The sequence below is a fragment of the Schistocerca gregaria genome, chromosome 7 (genome assembly GCF_023897955.1).
Source record: "Schistocerca gregaria isolate iqSchGreg1 chromosome 7, iqSchGreg1.2, whole genome shotgun sequence".
In the NCBI taxonomy this organism is placed as follows: domain Eukaryota; kingdom Metazoa; phylum Arthropoda; class Insecta; order Orthoptera; family Acrididae; genus Schistocerca; species Schistocerca gregaria.
In genome coordinates this window covers 488,313,636-488,335,247 of record NC_064926.1, presented here as the reverse complement: position 1 = coordinate 488,335,247, position 21,612 = coordinate 488,313,636, and the positions used below count along the sequence as shown (strand labels likewise).

The window sequence follows — 21,612 nt, the reverse complement described above, 5'->3', positions numbered from 1 at the left end:
GCGTTTAACACACTTTTTGTTGTTACTGTCTGCAACTCAATAACTCCTCTACATGATGAGAAGCAATTTGTTCTTTTCGTAATATTGTCGTTAAATGGCATAGTAATACAATTGAATAGCATAGTAACAGAACACAACTTTACTTGACTGAAACAGCTGTATTCGCTTTTCTATTTGCAGCACTACATGTTATTACATTTTGAGCACATTCTTAAATTTATAAAAGACCTTTAATAGCGTTGCTCACAGTATGTCATTTAAAAAGAGCAAAATTTAGGAATTAGGGTGGCAGTGCATAGCTGGGATAAATCCTACTGTCATGGGAAAAAGATGGACAGACGAAAATGGCATAGTTAATCACCTACTAGTCTGATTTATTATCTGTCAAAAAATGTCCCTCAAGGTTCCATATTGGCCCAATTCTGTTTCTATGTACATAAATTATTTAAACAAAAATAATGGTAGAATGAAAAATATTCCAAGCTACAGATGAAACCCATGTCTTAAATTACAGAAAATATCAGAGAAATATTTGAAAATCCATTAAAGCTGATATACAGTAGTGTAGTTAGATGAAACACTGTAATTTTAACAAAAAGACACCAGCTAAACTCCCTATTAAACTAATGGACAAAAATTATCAGAGAATACAATATTTCCTGGCATTAAGATACAACAAAACAGAGAATGGAATACTTGCACTGACTTTAAATTGAGAACAGGTTTGAAAATGAGAATACACAGAAACTATCACATGTAACAACTAATGGAATAAGTATTTGGAAATATAAACTTGGTATAGAAATAAGGAATATTATTTCCACAAAACTGTGAAGCTAATCATCTTGCAGAAAAGTGTTAAATTGCAGTACAGTTAAGAACAAACCACAAAGGACTTCACTAATTGTGTCACCCTTTGAAGAGTTGTGAATAATGCAATATTGCATACTACTATTTCTTGTTGGAAAATGTAGTGCTAGTATAAAAAATGTATGCTTTCTCGGGAATCGTCCCACAACATTCATACACTGGGTAGTTACAAATCTCAAGGACCAAATGCATAAATTAACCTTTGTCACTCCTTGCTTCAATTTGCCATACTGCTCTAAAAGACTGCAATTTCAATTACATACATTAATTTTTTTTACTTCTTTCACCATGTTTTATGTCTTTTGGGATATTTTTGGAAAGCAAGGCTATTCTACTATGCAATTAAAATGTGGAGTTATATATTTACCAGTGAAATTGAAAAATAAATGAATGACAAACCTAGACATTTCTATGAATCAACAGAGAACAAAAAAAGTAAAAATTAAAGAGGCACAGGTCTGAGTTGACTATTTGTATTCTCTACTGCTGAATTTTAAGTTGTAAATTAATTAGTTCATTTCCAATATAAACATCTGCTTTCAGTTGTATGTTTTATATAGCATTTACGAAAAGCCAGACCAAAGACATCACAATAAGAAGCTGAAGAAATAATTCCAACTGCTTATAAAAGTGAATTATAAAATTACTGCAAATTAATACCCCAGTCCCTTTAAAAAGTATAAACATTAATATTTTAATGTAACACAGCTTTTGCAATAAATAATTTGACTAGAATTTAGGATTCAACTGTATGTATGCAAAATTCAAAATATACATATCAACACTACTATTTTAAAATGATGTTTAGGCTAACAAAAATAATACACTGAATTGACCCATGTTTTGGCAATATTCCACCATCATAAAATAGTATGGAGGAGAGAGAGAGAGAGAGAGAGAGAGAGAGAGAGAGAGAGAGAGAGAGAGAGAGAGAGTAGGGAGGGGGGGGGGGCAATTAGAAGGGGAGTATTGAAAGATGTATACAATTTTGAAAGGTAAGTGTTTTTTCAACAGTTGTTTGAAGCCGATAAATGAATTTGCACATGAATCTGTAAGGTGTATACAAAATTGTAACATATGACTAGCACAAAAATTTGTATTTCATACAGATGTGTTTGAGCAATGCATTGTACAGCTCACTCTATGTGTGGATGACAAAGGCAGTTTGCTAACATTCTGAGCTTCACTATGAGAAACAGCAATTCATCATACACTCAAAGAAAATGAATAGTATGAACTGAGCTTAATAGTCTGTACTGTTTCACTATCTTTGCGTTTTATTTCTGCAATCTGCTGACGATTTCTGAGGTACAACAGGATCAACTTTTCAGACTGGCCTCTAATTCAATAATTACTTAATTTACACAAGAGAATGCCATGATCAATTACATCAAAGGCTTTACTTAGATCCAGAAATATCCCAGATACATGTTTTTTGTCATCCACTGCTTTTAATACTTTATTTAAGAAGGCAAAAATTGCTGACTGAGTTGACTTTCCAGCTCTGAACCCATGTTGGGAGTCACTTATCAGCCTCTCTTTATTTAAGAAATCTGTTTATCTTCTAAGGAACTTCTTTCTATAATTTTGCTGAAATCTGATAAAACTGAAACTGGTCTATAATTAGATATATCACTTTTTGCACCCTTCTTATGCAAAGGTGTTACTTTTGCAGTTTTTATATTATTTGGAAATCCACCACTCTCAAAATATGAATTTACTATGTCTGTTGGTGGTTCCCCAATAAATGTTGCACTAGCTTTGATAATAGCATCTGCTATCTCATCAACATCCACTGAATATTTATTAGGTAATTCTTTTAGGATTCTTGACAGTTCCTCAGGTGTTGCTGGATACAGGAATATTGTGTTCGAATGAATTTTTTTATCTGAGTGATTGGTTGGCTGTTTGTCATGGTATGTGTTTATTAACTGCTATGCTATATTAGCGAAATAATTGTTGAAAGCACTTGATACAAGTTTGGGGTCAGTTAGCTTATTTTTATTCATAATCAGCTCTATATTACTGTGATTAACTGGCCTGGTACCCATTTTTTCGTTATAATTTGCCAGGTTGCCTTAGTTTTATTCTTGGAATCACACAATATTTTGACATTTTCTAGTTTTTTGCTTTTGAAATAACTCGTTTTAGTATTCTTTTGAAATATGCAATAAAGTCAGGACTGGTATTATGCTTGGAGTACTCATACAATATCCTTTTATTTTGACATGATATCCTTATCCCTTTTGTAATCCACTTGTTTGTGTTTTGAGCAGAGATCAGCATAGTTGTTTTCTTGGGAAAAGCCATTTCAAAAAAATGTTTGACTGCAGCTATAAACTTATATCTCTCATTGGTCTCATTACAGTCACATAACATCTTTCCAACTTTCATCCTCTAGGAGTGAACAAAAATATTCCACATTTTTCATACTGAAATTCCTTACAGTGTGCTGTTTTGGACTGGGAATTTGGTGTCCTGAAACATCCATTGCAAGAATTTTACCATAGTGATCGCTAAAACCCATATTTAGAACTCGTGTGTTATAGGCATATTTGCAGGTATTTATCAAGATCTGATCAATCATAGATGAAGAGATAGGTGTTTCTCGAGTTGTTTCAGTTACCATTGGACTGATGTTGAACGATTGTAGTAAATTTATAATGTCATCTCTCATTTTTTTGGATTTCGTGAACTCAATATTAAAGTCACCACATATAATTATATTTTTCTTGGGAGATTCAATTTCTTCCATGTGATTGTAAAACACATTTTTGTCTCCATCTTGTGACCTGTATACACAAATAACTGTATTTTGCCTTGGTAGTTCAGCAATAGAGAGTTCTATATCTTTTCACAAGACAGTTTATGGTATTTAGTTATACTATTGAATTCAATATTTTCTTTAACATATATACAACTACCCCCATGACTTGAAATTTTCCTACAAAACATGCTTGCAAGTTTGAACTGAGGAAGGTATGTTTGCTCTAACATATCTTGTTTGAGCCATTGTTCTGTAAAACATAGTACAGAAATATCATTTAGATCACTTAATATTATTTCTGTTACATTTAGTTTGTCTCGGAGTGACTGAACATTTTGATGGAGTAATCTAAAATTAGGTACAGGGAGCGAATCATTTCTTACTTGACCACTTACCTCACTATTTGAGCTAGTGTACTTTGTTGTAAGAAACTCTTGGATGGTATTGATGGTGTTTGCCCCTTGGCTTGCTAGTTCTCCGTTTGTGGGTTCCTGTCTTTCTTCAGCCGATATGTTCCCAATTTTCACTTTTTTCCGTCCTTTTTCACCCATCTAAGCATTAACGACTGACTTGTTGCTGCATTTGATGGCTTGAAATTCGATCTAGTAGACCCTAAGTGTCTTGTTAGTACTTTTATTGGGCTTATTTTTTGTTATAAAATGGTCCATAACTGTCTGTTTTTTCGTGGGTGGCACTTTCACTTCGAGACTGACAATTTGTACTTGCTTGTCCGTTTGCGTATGCTTTTCTTCTGTACCGGTACTTGGTTTTTCAGCTTTCGCCATGTGTATGAAAGAAGCAAGCCTATTACAAACGCAATCTTTCCTTGTTTGGTTAGATATAAACCACGGTTGTAAATTCATCTTTCGGGCGTTCGATTTCAAAATTCACAGATAATCTTTTCCAACACGTCTGTGGCAGTGTCGATTTTTTCTAACAAAATGCGGTTTGCAGCTTTGATTTTTCCATTTAGACTTTGTGCGTCATGTCTAAGCGGTATTGGAAGAATTATTACAGTTGTTTTTTGCGTGAGTTTAAGTATGTATTCCAAAGAATCGTTCATGTTCCTCTGCAATTTTTCCAGGGGTTTATCAGTGTCATTTGTGCCACCAACAATGATTAAAGTATCGTTGACGGAGAACTTATCAGTTTATTTGTCTCCGTTTTTCACAACTTCCTTAATTGGCGCCCCAGATTTTATAATACTTTGGACTCTGAATTTTTTGCATAATTCGTCTTGTAGTATACTCCCACAGTTTCTGCCATGACTGTCGCTTAAAACGAACTTATTTCCTTTTGTAGCAGTTGTTCGAAGCCTAACAGATCGCAACTATCCACACGAAACATGGTTACGGTTTTTCATTGCATTTTGCTCATTACGAGGTATTTGTACTTCTGAATCCTTGATTCAATCTTCATAACACTGTTTTCTTCTTGCAACACTTTTTTTAACTTCGTTCTTGATCACTTGAGACCACTCGTCGGGAAAGGGCGTTGTTTGTGGCGGGGTTTTCGGCGCACCTTTCTTTATCAGCTTTTCACATTTTGGTGTTTGAAATTTAGTAATATTCATTTTTAGTGTACTGATAATAAACTGTAGACTGTATACTCGTTCGTGTAGTTTCGAAATTTCGTCCTTACAATTTGCACACGATTTCTTTTTACTGGCAATATTTACATTTTTCCGAGGGGATGCACGACATACTTTCGCACTGGCCGCCATATTGTATATGAAGGCAACAAAACATGAGGGAAGAGCTGTCAGCCATTTCTACAGTAACTACAAAAATGTTTGGAACAGTGGACGCACTGGTGGGACAAATGTATTAGCTGTAATGAAGAGTACTTTAAAGCGAATAAGGTTGTTTTGTAAACAATCTGAAAGTATATAGCTTTTAAAAAATAATTCTATTTTTTTTTTTGGGTACCCCCTCGTACATGCCTCCATGAGGGCACAAATTTCTCTATAATCTTATCTGCACAGTCCTTACACTATCTTTATGGTCCTTTGACAAAATGTATGTTGGTGGCAGTAGAATCATTCAGCAGTCAGCCTGAAATGTCTGTTCTCTACATTTTCTCAATAGTATTCCCAAAAAGACTGTTGCTTCCCTCTAGTGATTTTCATTCAAGCTCCCAAAACATCTCCATAATACAAGCATGATATTCCTTATTAAATCTAATGCTAAGATATTATTTTATAATTTTCTGCTCAATTTACAGAAATAATTCTCTCTCACTGCCTAATAAGGCACTTTTTTTCCCTAAATGTCTTCCTCTTCTAAAGTACTTCAGATATTAATTTTCATAAATTATTATTAGATTTCTTGAAGAAGAAAGACAAACAATAGAAAATTCAGGATGGAATAATGACAATTTTATGAAAAAGGAATAATGACAACAAATGACTGATGATAATATGAGATATTCATGCAAGCACAACACACACACACACACACACACACACACACACACACACACACAATCACTGTCTCTGGCCATTCCGCAAGTTGTGCTTGCGAGGATGTGTGTTTATTGTCTACTTTGGAAGAAGGTCTTTTGGCCAAAAGCTTGCGTTTAACACACTTTTTGTTGTTACTGTCTGCAACTCAATAACTCCTCTACATGATGAGAAGCAATTTGTTCTTTTCGTAATATTGTCGTTAAATGGCATAGTAATACAATTGAATAGCATAGTAACAGAACACAACTTTACTTGACTGAAACAGCTGTATTCGCTTTTCTATTTGCAGCACTACATGTTATTACATTTTGAGCACATTCTTAAATTTATAAAAGACCTTTAATAGCGTTGCTCACAGTATGTCATTTAAAAAGAGCAAAATTTAGGAATTAGGGTGGCAGTGCATAGCTGGGATAAATCCTACTGTCATGGGAAAAAGATGGACAGACGAAAATGGCATAGTTAATCACCTACTAGTCTGATTTATTATCTGTCAAAAAATGTCCCTCAAGGTTCCATATTGGCCCAATTCTGTTTCTATGTACATAAATTATTTAAACAAAAATAATGGTAGAATGAAAAATATTCCAAGCTACAGATGAAACCCATGTCTTAAATTACAGAAAATATCAGAGAAATATTTGAAAATCCATTAAAGCTGATATACAGTAGTGTAGTTAGATGAAACACTGTAATTTTAACAAAAAGACACCAGCTAAACTCCCTATTAAACTAATGGACAAAAATTATCAGAGAATACAATATTTCCTGGCATTAAGATACAACAAAACAGAGAATGGAATACTTGCACTGACTTTAAATTGAGAACAGGTTTGAAAATGAGAATACACAGAAACTATCACATGTAACAACTAATGGAATAAGTATTTGGAAATATAAACTTGGTATAGAAATAAGGAATATTATTTCCACAAAACTGTGAAGCTAATCATCTTGCAGAAAAGTGTTAAATTGCAGTACAGTTAAGAACAAACCACAAAGGACTTCACTAATTGTGTCACCCTTTGAAGAGTTGTGAATAATGCAATATTGCATACTACTATTTCTTGTTGGAAAATGTAGTGCTAGTATAAAAAATGTATGCTTTCTCGGGAATCGTCCCACAACATTCATACACTGGGTAGTTACAAATCTCAAGGACCAAATGCATAAATTAACCTTTGTCACTCCTTGCTTCAATTTGCCATACTGCTCTAAAAGACTGCAATTTCAATTACATACATTAATTTTTTTTACTTCTTTCACCATGTTTTATGTCTTTTGGGATATTTTTGGAAAGCAAGGCTATTCTACTATGCAATTAAAATGTGGAGTTATATATTTACCAGTGAAATTGAAAAATAAATGAATGACAAACCTAGACATTTCTATGAATCAACAGAGAACAAAAAAAGTAAAAATTAAAGAGGCACAGGTCTGAGTTGACTATTTGTATTCTCTACTGCTGAATTTTAAGTTGTAAATTAATTAGTTCATTTCCAATATAAACATCTGCTTTCAGTTGTATGTTTTATATAGCATTTACGAAAAGCCAGACCAAAGACATCACAATAAGAAGCTGAAGAAATAATTCCAACTGCTTATAAAAGTGAATTATAAAATTACTGCAAATTAATACCCCAGTCCCTTTAAAAAGTATAAACATTAATATTTTAATGTAACACAGCTTTTGCAATAAATAATTTGACTAGAATTTAGGATTCAACTGTATGTATGCAAAATTCAAAATATACATATCAACACTACTATTTTAAAATGATGTTTAGGCTAACAAAAATAATACACTGAATTGACCCATGTTTTGGCAATATTCCACCATCATAAAATAGTATGGAGGAGAGAGAGAGAGAGAGAGAGAGAGAGAGAGAGAGAGAGAGAGAGAGAGAGAGTAGGGAGGGGGGGGGGGGCAATTAGAAGGGGAGTATTGAAAGATGTATACAATTTTGAAAGGTAAGTGTTTTTTCAACAGTTGTTTGAAGCCGATAAATGAATTTGCACATGAATCTGTAAGGTGTATACAAAATTGTAACATATGACTAGCACAAAAATTTGTATTTCATACAGATGTGTTTGAGCAATGCATTGTACAGCTCACTCTATGTGTGGATGACAAAGGCAGTTTGCTAACATTCTGAGCTTCACTATGAGAAACAGCAATTCATCATACACTCAAAGAAAATGAATAGTATGAACTGAGCTTAATAGTCTGTACTGAGATTCTCTTTGAGGAAGGAATGTGGGAGAAGGCACTTAGGTGATGGGAACAATACAGCATCTTAAATAGTATCAAAATGCACCACTATTCCAGCAGGCACAAACTCATCATCAACACAAATGGTACAGCAATAACCTGCAGCATCATCTGTTTTCTTACTGCTGTGAGTCACAACGATCAGCATATGAACATTTCTTGCAAGATAATTATTTTGTTTACTTGCTACAGTTACATGACATGGCATGATCTTTTACATGTGACATACTCCTGCACATTCAAACACTGAAATATGACAACAATAATTTCATACCTGATACATTGGCTGTAATGGTTGAACCACTGACCACCGACATAATCAATCTTAATTCTGTACGGGGACAAATAAAACTCAGTCCTGCCAGTTGAAGGAAGCTGTGCTTGTGAAAGCAAATTTTTTTGTGATTTGTGTGTGCCTCTTTCTGATGACAATAACAAGAATATTTAACTCAACAAAAGGCTGCAGAATAATCTCTAATGCTTCAATATGCTATGGTGGTGAGACTTTATGAGTGTTGAAGCCAACAGTGGAATTCATAAAAAGAAGGATAAGATTACTGAGTATTATTAATTATTTTTATCACTAAGACCACACAAAACCTAAAATGCTTAATCATGTGTTCTCAAATATTTTTTGTAAAATTTCTTAAATATATGGCATCCAAAGAGCTGCAATGCAACACTCCTTGAAAATTCAATGTTTACAACAACTAACTGTTAGTGCAAACACAACTTCAAATATTCCTTCATTAAAACAGAATGAATCTCTCATAAGCCATAATAAATATCATCTATATGGCCTCTAAAGCTACGGAGGTTCATTTACAAATGGCATCTATCACAGATCACACAGTGACAAGGGTTTCATAATTAGCTTGTATATGCACATCAGGAAACTTGATTACGGGGCTAAATTAAAGGAACTGCAAAAGATGGACAGGAGAAAGAAGTCAGGTGTAAGGTTCTATCAGTTTCTATTTATCCAAGACAGAACATGGAACAAGAAGTTCAGAGCATGGAGAAACCATCAGTTCACTAGTGAGTAAGAAATATGATTGTACTTACAGTACACTGTTTACCTTCCTAGTTGCAATATACAAATCGGATCTTTTTTTAGAAATCACAAGACACTGAAGTTAAGCTATGAACACAAATACCTACAATTCAATAAATATCACAATGTGAAAAATCACAGAAAAAAAAACTTGTTATAATGCAAAGTTCTAGGTGGGATACAAATAATGGAAGGGGTAAAAGTAACCACTCTTCAGGAAGTTGAGGTCTTGCTGGTCTTTATATCCTTCTCCAGCAGTAACTTACACACACACACACACACACACACACACACACACACACACACACACATTGCCCCATTTGAATACATTGTCCTATCACTGTAACTTGACTGGTTTGTGGGGTTAGGTGGATGGAATAAATCACTGAAGACTGTGGACAGGAGTGGTTGTATGGACAGTTCCCATCTACATACTTCGGAGAAGTTGTGTTGGGACAGAGGATCCAAATGGAAAACATTTTTAACCAATCACTGAAGTCTTGTCATGCTCCTCCACTGTGTGACCAACTCTTCTCTAAGCCACAGTTTGATGGTGCCCATCCACCTGGTCGATGGAAGTGCCAAGTGAAAAGGCTGTGAAAAGTTACAGTATAACTGTTTTCATGACATGACTACCTTTGCAGGTTGCCCTGCCTTTTACAGGAGAAAACATGCTGCAGTTCCAGCACAATGTAGTCTGCTCGTATAAAGCACGTGTGTGTGTGTGTGTGTGTGTGTGTGTGTGTGTGTGTGTGTGTGTGTGTGTGTGTGTGTAGGGGGGTGGGGGGGGAGCTCTGAAGGAGGACGCACTATGAAAACCATCAACATTTTCAACAACATTAATGTGTCTATCATCTGCTCAATGCCTCAACTGTACAGTGAATGATTGCATTTATTTCTTCTATTATTGGTTTGCTAAACAGCTGGATAAAAATTCGTAAAACGTTTCTGTGTTCCTCTTGTTGTCAGAGAGAACAAAGGCTATTAAACTGCATCTACACCTCTATATAAAAATTAACTGTGTACAGAAGGTCCTTTCTCAGGACTTAATTACCAGAGGTGAATACATGCTGAAAGGGAATGAATTGTTCATCACAAGGGAGGTAACAAAAGCTATCCATGAGAGAACTGAATGCATGTAATGTGGAAGATGCAGTTGCATTATAAAAGTCATCTGTGTGTAAAAATTAATATGGAACTGCTGTACTGAAAGTTGGGAGTACTGTTTACATAATTTGGAGAGCAGTTAGCAAGATGATGCATTATGTAGCTATACAATGCATTTACAGAAGAGTCTCTCACGCCAGCCACAATTATCAAATACTCCAAAAAAAAAAACAGCTGTCTGTGAGCTGCACACATCATCTGGATCAATAGGCTGCAAGAGCCGTGATAATTTGAAACTTGGCAAAATATTGACAACATAAATGGATCCTAGGGAAACAGTTACTGCTGATTAAATTTTGGTTCACTACCATCATGGACAACCAGGTCAAGCAATAAACCGAGCCACAACTGATACTAAATAAAGAAATTTCACATGTACCCATCAACAAGAATGGTTATGTTGTCTCTTTGAAACACACTAAACAGCTTTTGGGATCATTGCCTATCCAGAAATACTCTTTATGACAATCTTTGAGTCTATAAGGGTTTGAATATATTTTGTAGTATTCTGTCTTTATGTAATCATGTTTGTCCCACATTCTACAAGTAATAATTATACACTTGGGTTCCTTCCTCACAACACTGACCAACTGGCACTAGTGCTTTTCACTTATACCACACTTATTTTACAAGGGAAAACTTCAGGTTCAGCATTGGCGTGTAGATTGTGAAGTACAGCAATTACAAGTAAAGTCACCATTTTATTCAAAATGGTATCTGTTGAGTGTTCCCATAGGGGAAACACAGATGCAGTGGGAATTATACAGAGATATTATGTTCCTCTATGCAACTCTCATTATATTACAAAACAGGAAAAAAGTTTACACTCAATCCATTTTCATGCGGATTCGCCATTTCCATGGTAGTTATATTGAGACTTGCAACATAATCTTCATGAACAAGAACTTAAGGTTTCATAATAGGTATTGTCAGTACAGGATTGGATTCCAGATGTTGTTGGCACTTCCAGTTGCTTGGCAGTGTTTAGAGCAAAGGTACTTCATGTTACATATAGCTAAGTCTTAATTACTTACATTTGCTCATCATGAACCGTTAAATTTTTTTTATACATTTGTACAGTTATCACATTCTACAGACCTAGAAGGTATACAAACTGCTTGCTCAGGTACCAATTTGAGCAATAAAATACATCTGGCATTCATAACAACAAAATTTAAAATAAGTTACACAAACAACAAATGCATGTTCAAAGATTCATGAACAACAGTTCAGTCACACGAATTATTTCTTATGTACATTACACAGTCTACATAGTGTCCACAGAACCTTCTTCGTTCTGGAATCAATCAATCAAATAAATCAACATAAATAGGCAGTGCATATTGTTTCATATACGACATGAACAAGGACTCTGTCAGACAAAGCATTAAAATAAATATATCTCCATTTAACAAAATGCTTACAACATATTCAACAACATCTTATGGTTTTTAACAACTGTTCGTAAGGATTTCACTAGTCGAAGAGTAATGGTCTTCAAAGTTCATTCTTTTATCTCCCTGAAAATGCCTACTTTGAAAATCATGCCTCTCACTCTCTTTCTCTCCCTCTCACGAAATGAGTTCAGAACGAAGTCCTGGGGCACTACCAAGTAGCAGCATATTTGGATCATCAAGAGAATCACCAACAGCACGCAGAAACTGAGCTGCCACTGTATCTTCAATGGCACGGTTATCATACGACAGTGTTGCCACCATGCGGGTCTCCGGTCGTCCTTCAGAGTCTGTAAAAAAACCATCTCTTGTAACCCATGATTTAAGACTACAAAGCCAATCTGTGAAAACACTAACTACAACATGGCAAGCAAATTAAATGGATAAGAAGCACGGAATAGGCAGTAGCTCATGTAGATAAAGACCACTTCTAGCATTATTTATTAATCTCTTTCTATATTGTGTAATGAAGGGGGGGGGGGGGGGGGGGGGAAGAAATGATTAAATGATGAAAGTCAATATCCTCCTTCCTCTCTGTTAAAGTCAGTTTTAGTTACAAGTACTAGATTAAAATTGTTAATCCAACTTTATTTTTCTTGTTAAATGTATCTTTAAAATAAAAAGTTTCTTTTTTAGTTACTGTAACTATTTCTACATGACTTTAAAAAAAACTTATTACTTTCTTACATGTAAACATTATGCATGAACGATGACCTAAGCAGTCAAAACCTGGTTTGTAACCAAATAAGGGTAAATTCGCAGAGCACTGAGAAGGGTTTTCTAGAGGGAATATTCACTTAATGCTATTTGCTAACTTAATACACCAACTTGATACATACCAAACTTATTTATCAAGGACCAGTTTTTCTGTATGCAGAAGGAACGAATGTCTATAGCTCCAGACTTCCATTCAAATGAAGGCAAAACTTACTGTACTAGCTCTCTCAGTAATTTATGCATACAATAATTCAATTTAATACGAATTGTCATGAGATTAAGGCTTGCTGTGGAATAGTATTTTTTCTGTTGCTTGAGTATGTTTGATATGTTCAGGTTTGAACTCTTATTTAGTATGGTGGTGTCATTAGTGTCGACATTAGCATTACATATTCTGAATAGTCCTTTTGTCACTTGAAAGCCACTTATGTTAATTATAAACAGGAGTGAAACCAATGCCAAATCATATAGGAAGGCATGTTTCCCGATTCTAAGGTTAATTTCATTCCTATGACACTTTGCTTTCAGTAACGAAGATATAATCCACCTGCGAAACAGGGATGCAATTAATGTAATACCATTTTAATTTGCCAAGAACGGTTTATGCCCCATATGTTCAAACTTCATGGGCAGGATAATATCTGTCATTGAACTCTACCTGACTTTTGTTGTGAGATAGGCAGTGTTACAAATATTAACAGCAATGCTAGTGTCTTTTGAGCCACAACGGCATCAGGTAAGCATTTGACAATTTAACAATTATAAAATAATGAACCATGAGCCTTGTCGAGGTGATGTGGCTCGAGTGCCTCAACGGTATAGATTGTCACACTGCAGATGCAACCACAACTAAGGGATATCTGTGGAGAGGCCAGACAAACATGTGGTTTCTGAGGAGAGACAGCCATCTTTTCAGTAGCTGGAGGGGCAAATTCTGGTCGACTGACTGACTTGGCCTTCTACAGTCTTGTTCTGCTGGTACTGTGAATGTCTAAAAGCAAGGGCAAATTACAGGCATTATTTTTTCCAAGGGCTCATATCTCTTCAGTATGGTTAAATGACAATGGTGTCCCCTTAGGTAAAATGTTCCACTGGGAAAAACATATCTGGCATTTTGTGGGTCAGAGCATGGAACACAGAGTATCAGAGAAGGAAATGGATAGGTTGAAGTTAGTTAGATACAGTGGGAATTTGTGAAAAGCACTGGCACATACAACAGGGCTTCTGGTCAGGTGCATATAGGATTATCAGGACAAAACCAAATTGGGGTACTGAGGGAGTTGGTATAGTAATAAATAATAAAATAGGAATGTGTGTAAGCAGATGATGAGAGTGAAAGAATGTATGTGATGACATGAGTAAAATTATTCAGATAGTTACAAGAGTTGAAAATTTAGTTGTGACAGAAACCTGGAATTTGATAATAGGAAACATAGTAGGAGAACTAGGATGATGCGAGGTGAGGGGAAGGGGGGTGGGGGGTGGGGCGGAAATAACTGCACTGCACCCATCAATCAGCTATAGGTCAGTGGTTGCATTTCCCATATTTTACATGTTTGTTAATTATTCAAATTAGAATTTTTCACTTTCTCAAAACTTTTTGATGAACTTTGTGAATCTTCATGCACACTAAAACTGCTTTCCCACAAAAAAGTACTGATAACTTTCCCATTTGCTAAGCACACAGCTAGTAGTTAAACAAACTTATTTATCTGCCTATTGTATCTCTGTCTCTTTTAAGTTTTCTGTCTTTTTACATTAATATCTACAACAGAACAGCTTCTGTAATACACAAATCTGCAAATGAGCATCACCTACAGTTTTGTTAGTTCATTTCAGCTAGTCAAGCAGTAGTCACCATCAGTAACTCTGCAGCTGGTATTCTGTTTGACGCTCAGTCAGTCAGTCAGTCAGTGCCCAGCAGTCATAATATATAACCTTAAGTGAGAATTTACTATGTGAAGTTCACAGTGAATCACTTGTGCATGTTTGAAAGATTATTCAAGTTTGTGTAACTTACTGACCTATGCAAAGATACAGATGTCTTACAGTTTACAAAACTGTAAACTGTCTAACCTAACTGTGTGTTAATAAATGTGAAAAGAAATAAAAACTTAATTCTAGATGTTTGTGTGCATTATTTAATAGTTCACCACCATCAATAACCATGGGAAGGAGATTAAAGTAGAAATTCTACGAGACAAAGGCATGTGAACCATGTTCGTAATTTCAACTTTTTTTTTGAACAGCTTTCAAACACTACTGGAGAAACATTTATTAACCTGTGGAGCATGGACCCTAACACCAAAATTGTTGTTTATATTCACTATCCCAGGCATGGGTCCTAATACCAAAACTGTAATATATAGTCACTCCCCCTATGTTTTCACTGGATGCTGGATAGTATGAAATTGGACTGTATCCATATAAATTTACCCATTCAATTTTGATTTCCAAGTGATGATAACGTAAGTAAAAAAACATCTCCTAGTAATCTGCATGCCCTTTTATTTTCTTGTACTGATATCAGAAATTAATCTGTTTCATTTTTTTGTTGGGAAATACTAAATTAGTGTTCTTTCTATCTACATATTTGACCAATCTGCAATGTTTCGGAGCTCCATCTGTTTTTGCAACACTATGTAATGTTAGTTATTAGATGTTAGCAAAATCAATAAGATGCATATTGTGCTGCCTTGTGAAAGTGACGCATTGATCACACACACTTCCAAGTGACCTTATCAAGTGACTATCCGAGACCTGCTGTAACACAATGTGCACAAAAATTCACCAGAGTTCAGCTGTACCACTCAAAGAATGATATGATCTTCACAGTAATGTGAGTAGTATTCTCACTAACCTACCTGACGTCACTCTAAATTATGTAATAAAGTTTGTGACCCAAACTGTTGCCTGCAACTCCAACTGTTGTTGTGGTCTTCAGTCCTGAGACTGGTTTGACGCAGCTCTCCATGCTACTCTGTCCTGTGCAAGCCTCTTCATCTCCCAGTACCCACTGCAACCTACATCCTTCTGAATCTGTGTAGTGTACTCATCTCTTGGGTCTCCCTCTACGATTTTTACCCTCCTCGCTGCCCTCCAATACTAAATTGGTGATCCCTTGATGCCTCAGAACATGTCCTACCAACCGATCCCTTCTTCTGGTCAAGTTGTAGGACAAACTTCTCTTCTCCCCAATCCTATTCAATACTTCCTCATTAGTTATGTGATCTACCCATCTAATCTTCAGCATTCTTCTGTAGCACCACATTTCGAAAGCTTCTATTCTCTTCTTGTCCAAACTATTTATCGTCCATGTTTCACTTCCATACATGGCTACACTCCATACAAACACTTTCAGAAATGTCTTCCCGACACTTAAATCTATACTCAATGTTAACAAATTTCTCTTCTTCAGAAATGCTTTCCTTGCCATCGCCAGTCTACATTTGATATCCTCTCTACTTCGACCATCATCAGTTATTTTGCTCCCCAAATAGCAAAACTCCATTACTACTTTAAGTGTCTCATTTCGTAATTAGTACCCTCAACATCACCTGACTTAATTTGACTACATTCCATTATCCTCATTTTGCTTTTGTTGATGCTCATCTTATATCCTCCTTTCAAGACACTATCCATTCCGTTCAACTGCTCTTCCAAGTCCTTTGCTGTCTCTGACAGAATTACAAGGTCATCGGCGAACCTCAAAGTTTTTATTCCTTCTTCATGGATTTTAATACCTACTCCAAACTTTTCTTTTGTTTCCTTCACTGCTTGCTCAATATAGAGATTGAATAACATCGGGGAGAGGCTACAACCCTGTCTCACTCCCTTCCCAACCATGTTTCCCTTTCATGTCCCTCGACTCTTATCACTGCCATCTGGTTTCTGTACAAATTGTAAATAGCCTTTCGCTCCCTGTATTTTACCCCTGCCACCTTCAGAATTTGAAAGGGAGTATTCCAGTCAACATTTTCAAAAGCTTTCTCTAAGTCTACAAATGCTAGAAATGTAGGTTTGCCCTTCCTTAATCTAGCTTCTAAGATAAGTCGTAGGGTCAGTATTGCCTCACGTGTTCCAACATTTCTACGGAATCCAAACTGATCTTCCCCGAGGTCGGATTCTACTAATTTTTCCATTCGTCTGTGAAGAATTCCCGTTAGTATTTTGCAGCTGTGACTTATTAAACTGATAGTTCGGTAATTTCCACATCTGTCAACACCTGCTTTCTTTGGGATTGGAATTATTATACTCTTCTTGAAGTCTGAGGGTATTTCACCTGTCTCGTACATCTTGCTCACCAGATGGTAGAGTTTTGTCAGGACTGGATCTCCTAAGGCCGTCAGTAGTTCCAATGGAATGTTGTCTACTCCAAGGGGCCTTGTTTCGACTCAGGTCTTTCAGTGCTCTGTCAAACTCTTCACGCAGTATCGAATCTCCCATTTCATCTTCATCTACATCCTCTTCCATTTCCATAATATTGTCCTCAAGTACATCGTCCTTGTATAGACCCTCTATATACTCCTTCCACCTTTCTGCTTTCCCTTCTTTGCTTAGAACTGGGTTTCCATCTGAGCTCTTGATATTCATACAAGTGGTTCTCTTATCTCCAAAGGTCTCTTTAATTTTCCTGTAGGCAGTATCTATTTTACACCTAGTGAGATAAACCTCTACATCCTTACATTTGTCCTCTAGCCATCCCTGCTTAGCCATTTTGCACTTCCTGTCGATCTCATTTTTGAGACCTTTGTATTCCTTTTGCCTGCTTCATTTACTGCATTTTTATATTTTCTCCTTTCATCAATTAAATTCAATATTTCTTCTGTTACCCAAGGATTTCTACTAGCCCTCATCTTTTTACCTACTTGATCCTCTGCTGCCTTCACAACTTCATCCCTCAAAGCTACCCATTCTTCTTCTACTGTATTTCTTTCCCCCATTCCTGTCAATTGCTCCCTTATGCTCTCCCTGAAACTCTGTACAACCTCTGGTTCTTTTAGTTTATCCATGTCTCATCTCCTTAAACTCCCACCTTTTTGCAGTTTCTTCAGTTTTAATCTACAGGTCATAACCAATAGATTGTGGTCAGAGTCCACATCTGCCCCTGGAAATGTCTTACAATTTAAAACCTGGTTCCTAAATCTCCGTCTTACCATTATATAATCTATCTGAAACCTGTCAGTATCTCCAGGCTTCTTCCATGTATACAGCCTTCTTTTATGGTTCTTGAACCAAGTGTTAGCTATGATTAAGTTGTGCTCTGTGCAAAATTCTACCAGGCGGCTTCCTCTTTCATTTCTTTGCCCCGGTCCATATTCAGCTACTATGTTTCCTTCTCTCCCTTTTCCTCCTCCAGAATTCCAGTCACCCATCACTAATAAATTTTCGTCTCCCTTCACTACCTGAATAATTTCTTTTATCTGATCATACATTTCGTCAATTTCTTCATCTGCAGAGCTAGTTGGCATATAAACTTGTACTATAGTAGGTGTGGGCTTCGTGTCTATCTTGGCCATAATAATGCATTCACTATGCTGTTTGTAGTAACTTACCGCCACTCCTATTGTTTTATTCATTATTAAACCTACTCCTGCATTACCCCTATTTGATTTTGTGTTTATAACCCTGCAATCACCTGACCAGAAGTCTTGTTCCTCCTGCCCCCGAACTTCACTAATTCCCACTATATCTAACTTTAACCTATCCATTTCCCTTTTTAAATTTTCTAACCTACCTGCCCGATTAAGGGATCTGACATTCCATGGTCCGATCCGTAGAATGCCAGTTTTCTTTCTCCTGATAACGACATCCTCTTGAGTAGTCCCCACCCGGAGATCCAAATAGGGGACTATTTTACCTCCGGAATATTTTACCCAAGAGGACGCCATCATCATTTAATCATACAGTAAAGCTGCATGCCCTCGGGAAAAATTACGGCCGTAGTTTCCCCTTGTTTTCAGCCGTTCGCAGTACCAGCACAGCAAGGCCATTTTGGTTATTGTTACAAGGCCAGATCAGTCAATCATCCAGACTCTTGCCCCTGCAACTAATGAAAAGGCTGCTGCCCCTCTTCAGGAACCACACATTTGTCTGGCCTCTCAACAGATACCCCTCCGTTGTGGTTGAACCTACGGTACGGCTATCTGTATCGCTGAGGCACGCAAGCCTCCCCACCAACGGCAAGGTCCATGGTTCATGGGGGATAATCATCTTTACCGAGCTCTTTACCCAAAGAGTCTAAATCACATTTGACATGGAGACCATTTTGCTAGTTACTTGGTAATTGACATTTCCTTCTCCTGGGATTACAACATAGCAGTCCTTTCTTAGCATACGCTTTATGCCCTATATTTGTCAGGTCGCTTCTCAACTCATCAGGCAGCCAGATGTATTTGTTTGTAGCCTTGGAAGCACCAGGCTTCCAAAATATCTTAGTGTTTTTCATTGATTTGTCATACATCTTATCCCGCCTTAACACAATTGCACCTTCCAAATGAGCTAACTATTTCCATGCAACTACCAAATTGGCTCTAGACTTTGTAATGGAACTGACAAATAGACATCATTTTCTTTTATTATACACTAAAGTCATGTTAAAAAAGCTTTTGCTTAAGATAATACTAAGTTAGGTGTTGCGATCAATAATCGATATTGGAACTGTATGTTCTTTGTAGCTTACGACCGTGATCTTTGGTCTAAAACGGGTTTACGGGCACTTGAGTGTTAGCCACGGTTGAGTGTAGTTGTGTATATAGTTTTAGCAATAAATGTGTTTTTGATACAAAGAAACCTTGGAGTACTGCGTCATTTTTCGATAGTCCAGTAATAACTTAAAAACCCGCACCTCTTCTTGGACCCAGAGCAGCAAAGGAATCATCGCCTAGACAACGAGGAGCCACATGGACAACGCAGAATCAGCAGCATCAACAACGGAGACACCATGGCCAGCTCTACTAAAGTATTATGCAGCCATTAGCCACACCATAACGGTGTCCTTATGGAGATAACTTTTCCTGAACAGTAGAGCGGGTTCGTGACAACTGGGGGCTCGTCTGGGATTTAGACATTTATATGTACTGGACTGACGAAATCTGTTTGGCAGAAGTCTAATGACCAAGTGGTACGAAGAAGTGCAATACATGGAAGTCAAGGGAGACAAAACAAAGCAGTCAAGTGGATTGACCACATGAGTGAGGACCCAGACTGAAAAGATAAGTACATTTGTGTAGTGTTGTTTATTCCTTTTATTATTTTGTGTGTGAAATTTCATGAAAATGACCATTGTGAAGGAGGAAAGTGAATCCGAGCAGGATTGTGAAAATTTGTTAGTCGTAGACGTAGACATGCCGATAAAAACGGAAGATGAGTCGGTCAAAGAAGCAGATCAAAGTCTTAATTCATCTGAATGTGAGACGTCGGACATCAAATCACTGTTACAAATGATGGAACAATCGTTAGCTTTAAATCAAACTGTTGCAGCCCGCTTACAAGCTAATGAAGATCAATTGTAAAACATGAATCGGACGGTCGCAGACAGTTTTCGGGTTATAAATGAGAAAGTGTCGCGTCTAGAAGGAGCTATGAACAAAAAATTTGATAATGTCTTACTTTGGGGTAATAAACTTTGCAACAAAATATCAAAGATAGACAAGAAACTTAGCAAAGCAGAAACAAAGATTTTGGTGGTGGAATCTAAAGTGGGATACGTAAAATCTAGTCTGAGTAACAAAATTCAGTCTGTAAAAAATGAACTGGTCACAGACAGAGAGAAAAATGCAAAGTGTTTTGATAATGTTAATAGTCGAATAGATACACTTTGTGTAAATGTAAAAGCTATGGCAGTAGATCTTGAAATTAGAGTAGATTCGAAACTAAACGTTGTGGATGATAAAGTGGAAACAGTCAGTAACACAGTAAAACTCCACGAGATTGAAACTAAGACAGATGTTAATGAATTAAAAAGTACAGTATCAGAGTTAAACCAGAAGTTTGAAATATTTAGCAATGATGTAGCTAACAGAATTTTTTTTATGAACACATGTACTTTATTATCCAATATTCCAGTTTAAAACTTTTCTAATGAGTGTAGTTTGCATCCTGTTGACTGTCTGCAGAGTTGTAGAGACAATTTTTTGCCCAATACGAGTGAAAGTTTCAAAATTAAGTTTATTAAAAAATTTTTGGAGAGGGAATCTTTGTCATGGGCCAATCAAAATTTTTCTATGGACATGTCTTATGCCAAATTTGAAATTGAGTTCTTAAGACGGTTCTGGTCTGAAACTGAACAAGCCAGGATAAAGAGCGAGTTCCTGAATGGACCAAATTACAGAGAAACACAGGGGACTATGAAACAGTTTTGTAAGAATCAACTGAAGAAACTTGTACATTTGAGTAAACTCTTTGATGAGCTCACACAGATAGATGCTTTAAAGAGAAGGTTGCCAACAGATGTGCAATGGGACCTAGTGTATGGACCAGATGACAACATTGAACAATTTCTAAACTACGTGGACAAACTTGACAGGATTATAGACAAAGTGGGGAAATCGAAAAACTATTTCAATCACACACAAAGAGGTGGGGATCATAGGTGGGGAAACACTCATTTTAACCGGAGGGAAAACAGTAGGCCCAACAATGATAGTTTTCATCATAGGGAACAAAATAGTCACAATATTAATAATAACAATTTCCATTCAAGGGAAAACTATAATTTCCATGAGGACAACCTGGGAACAATTGGAACAGAAGTAATTACAAGAAGTCTGAAAACAGGAATTGGCGTGAACATAGGGACGCTGGGAGTCAGAATGCTATGGGAAGTCATGAAGTAAAAAACTAGCA

The 21,612-nt window shown here is 36.4% G+C and overlaps 1 protein-coding gene across 1 annotated transcript in view; it reads right to left on the bottom strand.

Annotated features, from left to right (window-relative positions):
• Positions 1–6,348: 6,348 nt before the first annotated feature.
• The window catches only part of LOC126282157 (pyruvate dehydrogenase protein X component, mitochondrial-like), a 108,101-nt gene continuing 92,837 nt past the window's right edge, over positions 6,349–21,612 (bottom strand). The window contains exon 10 of the mRNA XM_049981674.1: positions 6,349–12,338. Within this exon, the coding sequence (XP_049837631.1) occupies positions 12,166–12,338 (173 nt within the window). The 3' untranslated portion in view covers positions 6,349–12,165. The remainder of the gene's footprint in view (positions 12,339–21,612) is intronic.